Source organism: Falco cherrug, chromosome 4 (assembly GCF_023634085.1).
Source record: "Falco cherrug isolate bFalChe1 chromosome 4, bFalChe1.pri, whole genome shotgun sequence".
Lineage (NCBI taxonomy): Eukaryota > Metazoa > Chordata > Aves > Falconiformes > Falconidae > Falco > Falco cherrug.
This window is the reverse complement of record NC_073700.1, coordinates 106,269,955-106,277,196: the sequence shown is the minus strand read 5'-3', so window position 1 is coordinate 106,277,196 and position 7,242 is coordinate 106,269,955. Positions and strand designations below refer to the sequence as shown.

General features: G+C 42.2%; 1 protein-coding gene across 2 annotated transcripts; it reads right to left on the bottom strand.

Moving 5' to 3' along the window:
* Nucleotides 1–899: 899 nt before the first annotated feature.
* SGO1 (shugoshin 1) lies at nt 900–6,762 on the bottom strand. 2 transcript variants are annotated; one of them, XM_055709704.1, is made up of 9 exons: nt 6,647–6,762; nt 5,964–6,106; nt 5,691–5,887; nt 5,264–5,359; nt 4,714–4,778; nt 4,407–4,558; nt 2,399–3,247; nt 1,766–1,937; nt 900–1,525 (listed from the first exon to the last, which is right to left on the bottom strand). In XM_055709704.1, exons 2-9 carry the CDS (start codon nt 6,097–6,099, stop codon nt 1,384–1,386), a joined length of 1,809 nt encoding a protein of 602 aa, XP_055565679.1. In that variant the 5' UTR covers nt 6,100–6,106; nt 6,647–6,762; the 3' UTR covers nt 900–1,383. The 2 variants fall into 2 exon arrangements, with proteins under 2 accessions (XP_055565679.1, XP_055565678.1); XM_055709703.1 differs by lacking the exon at nt 6,647–6,762 and adding an exon at nt 6,335–6,551.
* Nucleotides 6,763–7,242: the final 480 nt, after the last annotated feature.

Below are 7,242 nucleotides of genomic sequence, written 5' to 3'. Positions count from 1 at the left end.
CCTTGGGCCACTCTGCTATCCCATTGTTCTTCTGTCCCTGATAAACAGCTGTTACAGTTTTGTTTGCTGAAAAAGCAGCAAACCTGAAGTCAAGTCATTCTTAAGTTCCTATAGTAGGAAAGGGTGTCAGAATGAAGATGTTAATGCCCAGAGCTAGAATTTTAGGATACAAATGGAAGGTTAAGTGTCAGTTCCAACATCCAAAGCCTGTGTTGTGAGCAAATCCTTGCATACGCTCAGTAGCTGCAGCTTTTATTACTGTTGAGTCATGTAGGAAGTTACTAGTAAAGTGTAATTAACACTATACATTTTTATTACAGAGAGATACACCTGGTGATACAGAACAGGTGAGACTTGCAAGATTGCCTGACAAATTAAGAACCTATTTTTGTACTTTCCTAATTGAGTGTAGCTTTCCTCTTTGTATTCATGTATAATACTTCTTAAATGTTTCTCAAGCAAAGAAAAGTTAGAATACTCCATGACCTTGAATTCCTGCTGGACAGTTTGTAACTGTTCTTCCAGCCCACTGCCTATTGTGGTACCAACAGTACCGGTTCAGATGGTAGAGGTACTTGGCAAAGCAGGGCCAAAATTATTATGAAGTTCCATAATAGCAGTTTACTTTACACTCCACCAAAAGCAGAGCACCCTTCACCTACTTTCACAGATAAACTTGCTTTCTTCCTGCGTGGTTGATTAACTTGCATTCATAGCAGTACTAACCAACCCAAAATTGGTACTTTTGAGAGCTCCAGCTGTGTAATCAAATTACAAATGGTAATCTAGCTTCTAAACAACGCTTATGCTGCGTAAGATGGGGAAGGAGTATGCTGGCTTGCAGCATGCCTACCATTGAAGCAAATACCAAAACTACACAAAAAGAACACTAGCCAAGCTGTTATTAAACACCAAGATGTTTTATTTTGAGCTTCAATGTGAAACTACAACCATTACATAAACAAGATATGTACAAACTTGGTTATTAAAAAAACCCCACAGAAATATTTGGTCTAAAGTGCCTTATGTTCACCTTTGCCAACCACTGCACACAGGGTGTCACTGCACGCAGGGTGTGTAAGTCATAGAATTACATTCACCCTCTTTTCCATCAGATATTTCTGATAATCTCACAGACCTACGATAGAGGGATGCTTCCTCTCAAGAGGTCAAATGGAATCACCTTAGTTACAGAAGTAGTCTCATGTCCTGTGTATCATTAAAAACAAGCCATGGGATTAAAGTCTAAATCCCTTAAAGGAGATAAACTTAATATTAGACACAGAAATTATTATATATTATACAATTATAACACAACAAAGATTTGCTGGATTAAAGATTTTTCTTGAAGGAAGCATGGTTTTGCTATCATGACTGGAAAGCTCAATGACAACCAACAAATTTCTCATTGTATTTCAACAGACATTTTTTCTTAAGAGAACGGCATTTATTATCTTTTTTCTGCTTGAAAATTGGAGAATTCAGGAAATTTATATCTGTAAATGGATCTCCTCTCCTGAGTTTCCTATAAAAAAAAAAAAAAGACAAAAACCACAAAATTAAGTTTTGCTCATGTCACTTGAAGTTTTAACTTTCAGCTAGGAAGTTCAATTTCACATGGACTATTTTGTATTACTAACGTTAGACCTCTCTTAGAATGTTTTGTTAAGAACTTATTTCCGGTATTTAAATAATCCTCTCAAACCCTTCATTTGACGGAGTGTCATTAACTTTGATATATCAAACCACAATGTAAGACACCTACGCTGCAATACTTGGTTCTTTATAGTTCACAGCAAGAGTACAGCTTCGCTTGCGTTTTGGAGATCGTGGTTGTTCACCTTCTGGGTGAGTAGTTGTGTTCCCAGTGCTGGGGAGCAACAAAGTGGTATTGGTAACATCAGAAAGATGACCACGAGACGGCTCAGAAGGCTGCCCTGGGAAGAAATTAGATACACTTAAGACAATTCAGGCAGAGTAGCTTGAAAGAGAGTGTCAATGAATGTACTAGATGTGAAGTAACTCTCAGCTATAACCATTTTCTTCAACCTTCCACTTAATAAGTAAGAGCATCAACAAATACTCAGGAGTTTAGTTTGGAAAAATAAATTAACACCAAGCAGTGTCAGGCAAAGTGTGATTTGTTATTCCACTTCTCCATTTATAATCTTGTTCTTTGCTTTAATAAGCCATTGAACACATCTAAAATACAGTATTAATTGTCAAACAATTTCTTAAACAAAACATATCTTAATTCCAGTTTCCATTAGGAAAAAGGCAGAGAGGAATGAGTCTAGATTTTTTGAATAACATTGTTGTAGTTATTAAAGAAAAAAAATTCCCTTAATGTTTTCTCTCAAGGAAACAATAGCAATTACAGAACACTTTCTACACTTACCCATAGACTTGTCACTTAATTTATTGCTTTCAGTCTCTTTTTCATTATGGAGTTTCTGCTCATGCTGTGCCAAAAGTCTTTTAGACCTTGGCCTAGTATGGACTGGTGATGTATCTTTGTCCACTGAACTCTTCCTTTTTTTCGATTTACTCTTGTAAGGCTCATAAAGGCTATCATTTGAATCGTCTTCAACATCACTCAACTCAGTGGTATTAGTTTCAGATAAGTCTTCTTTGTCATCCACATCAGTGTCTGTGTCATTCACCTTATTTTGTCGAAAAGGTGTAACATGGACACTCTCTTCAAAATTAAAGTCATAAGCATCACTGGTGCCCCCCAAGAAATCCAGCTTTTCTTTGGAAGCCTCTTTATCCTGTCCTTTTTTTGGTCTTTGTCTGGAAATCTTTATAGGCCATTCCGGTTTTCCCTTCTGATGCTTCTTTTTCCTTACTTGAGAGCCTTCTCTGCTTTTACACAGAGAATGTTTAAGATCAGAATTATTGTTAAAGTTGAACTGTGCAGTTTCAGAATTTGTCCGCCTCAACACCAGCTCTGAGCCCACATTGTTTTCATTCAGCTGAGAAATATCCAGATTTGTGTTTTCTACATTACACCTCTCTAGACCTTCAAGTCTAATTTCATCCTGTTTAGAATGCCCTGTTGTTGAACCAGGTGCTTCTGAATAGTCCAAGACACTGGTGCAAAGTTCATCATAATTTCTCATCTTTGAATAGCGACGTCTGGTAGACACACTTTTTGGTAACACATCACTGAATTTACCCTCTGCACTTGAAGTAACATTTTCCAGCTCTGACCTTATGTTGTCCAGTTGAAAGTGAGATGTTTGTCCTTGTAATTGAAGAGAAAATAGTATTAAAGCTAAATAGTAACAACCTATTATGGTTTTGTGCAAGTTATGAGCCTGTCAAAAATTAAGACTATTAGAATTTTCTCCACAGATTTGTATAAACCACTATTTGGCAATCAAGGTAAGCTCTGTTTAACAAAGCTTCCAGACAGAAATCAGTAAGTATACTTTTGGTGGGTTGACTTTAGCTGGATGCCAGGTGCCCACCAAGCTACTCTATTACTCCCCTCCTCAGCAGAACAGGGTGGGGGATAAAATCAGATTAAAAAAACCTCTCGTGGGCAAGATAAAGGCAGTTTAATGAAACCAAGAGCAAAAGCTGCATACACAGAAGCAAAGAACCCCAAAATACAGTATTCTCTACTTCCCATCAGCAGGTGACATTCAGCCACTTCCCGGGAAGCAGGGCTTCAGTACACCAAGTGGTTGCTCCGGAAGACAAGTGGTATAAATAACGAACACCCCCTTGCCCTCCTCCTTTCTTTTAGCTTTTATATCTGAACAGAGATCATATGGTATGGAATATCCCAGTGGTCGATTTGGGTCAGCTGTCTTTGTTATGTCCCCTCCCAAGATCTTGCCTGCCTGCAGAGCCTGCTGGGTGGGAGGTTGGAGAGAAAGCCTTGATGCTGTCCATGCACTGCTCAACAGCAGCTCAAAACACTGGTGGGTCATCAACACCTTTCTAGCTACCAACCCTAGGAGGGCTGCTATGAGGGATGGCTAGACCCAATACAATACGTTAGTATCTTCCTCTAAACTGTTCTGTTTGGAAAGGTTATCAACAGATCATTTATTTTTCTGAGCATTTTGCTTTGTTAACAATTATTGATTTCATAAATGATAATGGATGACTAAAGTTAACTTTATTCTGTTGCATTGTTCGCTAGGTAATGAAACTAGATTGCAGGTATATAGAAGACAAAGCATTTTCAAATTCCTATCTCATTTTGCTAGGCATCTTCATTCAAAAAGTTTCCCAACATTAACATCTAACCTTTAAGACAGTGAGTGGAAGATCACTTGACAGTTACTTCAAAAGGACTAATTATATTTTAAACTTACACTCACACATTTCCCCCCCCCCCCCCCCGCCCCATTCAGAGTAGAGCAATGTCTGATACTTTTTGGTTTAGTTACCTTTGCCTGGAACTATTGTGATTAAGGAAGTGGCATTATCAGATTCCTCACAGATCTCTGACAGGGAATGAGCCAGCTCATTTCTATCACTACCAGCCTCCATCCCACTTGAAAGTGCTTGATCATCTCCATCAGCACACTGTAGAGGTCCTCTACAGAAAATACCAAAGGTAGGATTTACTGAATAGCAAATTATAACAATTAACTACTTTATTACACTAGATTTCTTCCCTTTTTCCAGTCAGAAAATTAAGCTTACTGTAACAGAATTTTCAAATCTAATTAGGTATTAATAAAAGATACTTACACTGAATGTATTTGTCCTGCAACACTGGAACTATGTTCAAGAACTGAAGAAGGCACACTCTGATTCTGTCAACAAAATAAATCTTACTGTGACTAAATAGCTGAAACAAGCTTGCACCATATACAAATTTTAGACAAGTTACCCACAGAAGGGCCTAAGAGGCCCTTTACTCTTTTTCTTTCTGGCTGGCTAACACAAAGTGCTGTGAGATCTCACATACTCAGCTCCTGCACATTCATCACCAGCCCAATCATACAGACAGTGGACTGAGAAGGAACTGTGAGGATGGTACAGGGCACAAGACACAAAACTATAGAAAATCAGGGTACCCCTACCTACCACCTCATAGCAGAGCCTCAGTCCTACTAACAACCTGTTAGACACCCTCACAGTGTGGGCCTCATGTCATACTGGGAGCTTTGGGACTAGTTATACCTCCAAACTAAGGCTCAAATCTCAAAAACTATTCACATATGTGGCAGAAGGAGTAAGGGGAAGAATCAACAGAAGTCCTGCCCCTCCAGAGGAAAAGGCTACTCACTATACTTACAGAACACAAATTATTTGCTGGACCAAGGTGATCAACTGAGCCCAGTAAATCCGGAGAAACACTTGAAATTACCTCATTCAAGGCCAACAGTCGATTCTAATGGACAAAAGGAAAATAACACATTATCATACTCTAGTTTTAGCTACCAATACCTTACTGGTATTGAGATGACTACATCTGGAAGATAGCTGTGATGGGTACCCTCATCTGTGATAAAAAGTTAAAAAATTCACAAAAGATAGATTTTAAAGAAGAAAGAGTAGCCAGAAAAAAATATTACTTAATTACCAAATAAGGTGTAAATATGAAAAAATTTGGTTTACATATTGAGTTAATTTTTAATGAAGCTTTGAAGATCATAAAGATCAGTGGATTGGTACAGATTCTGATGTTCACCATCACTAAATCATAAAACTATTAGCAATACCTCAACAAGTCCTTGTGCTTGCTTGTGCCTAAGATTTCTTTGCAAATCAAGCATCTGGAACTGCAGATCACAATAGTCTTTCTGTAAATGAAAAATGGTAGCCTGGGCATCCCTCAGTTTGAGCTTTTCTTCTTGCAAAGCCTGCGCTAGAGCTCTGTTGTTTGCTTGGATGCTCTTCATTTGCTTGGAGCTGTTGGCTGCAACAGAACAGTATTTCAACTTGATTTAAAGAAAAAAGTTATGAAAGCTATTAAAATATTTTAAGTATCTTACTTGTTACTTTGCACTTTACGGTGGAGATCTGGCTAGTTTTACCCAACTTTATCCATTTCTGATTTCTTTTCTCTTTCATTCGTTCTTTTATTTCAGTCAGGCTGTCTTCGAAGGTTTTTTTCAAGTATTCTGCCATCTCCTACCTTTGGAAATATAAATGGCAAGTAACTCGGTAAGCTGGTGTTGCTCAACACTCCACAACGCCAAAAGGGAAGGAACAGAAAAGCAAGAGTAAAGCTTACGGTATTTTTAAGCTGCATATACACACATAAAACAGACTCACAGAAATGAAAAGCAAAACACAAATACACAGCTACGGCCATTTTCAAAACAATTTTTGTCACATGGCTGCTGTCACCGTCGCCGATTACCTGAACTGCAAAGCGGTGCCCGCCTTGAAGATCGGGCCCAAGACTCCAAACACTCGCATGGGCCGGTACGACGGGCAGCGAGGGAGAGCAGTGTCCCCGAGGCGCCGGCAGCAGGCCTGCCGCTCCTCTAGCCCCGAGGGGAGGCCCTCACGGCACCCCCACCGACCCACCAGCTCTACCTCCTCAGAAAGGCGGGTGCGCCGCCGGGCGCCTCACACGCGCAGCCGCGGCTACCCGAGCCCCAGGCGGAGGCAACGCAGCCCCAACAACCGCTAGCCCAGCAGCCGCTAGCCCAGCAGCGGCGGCTCTTACCTGGCGGCCCCCGCAGGGCGCGGCGCGGCTGCGTCCGACGGCAGCGGCAGCACCCGCCGGCCGCCCCGGGGGCCGAGCGCAGCAGGCCGTCCGCACACACAACCGGCAGTTGGCACCGCCCCCTGACGTTCAAAAACCACCGCCGCGCCCTCCCATTGGTTGGACCGGCCGTGACGTCACCACATGGCTGCCGTGCTAATCCGGGCATCGCGCCTGGTCTCGCCTTTTCGCGCGGCACCGCAGGCTCCGCCCCGCCCCGCCCCGCCCCGCCCCGCCCCGCCCCGCCCGCCTGCGCCCTGGCTGAATAGGGGCGGCCGCCGCGGAGCCGTGCTCGCTCCGGGCCGGTCGCGGTGGGTGTAATCGGTTCCGTGGGCCGCCCTGGGGCTACCCCCTCACCCCAGACCTGGCCTCTGGCTGAAATCGGGCTCAGGCGCCCGATGGTCCCTGCCAGGGCAGCCCAGGCCCCCGGTCCTGTGTTCACCTGCACTGCCTCAGCTGCTGTAGCGCAAAGACATAGAGGCAGAACGACAGCTGTTTACTAAACAGAAAAATTAGGGGATAAAACCCACTTACCTTAGATACTTAATAGTAATCGC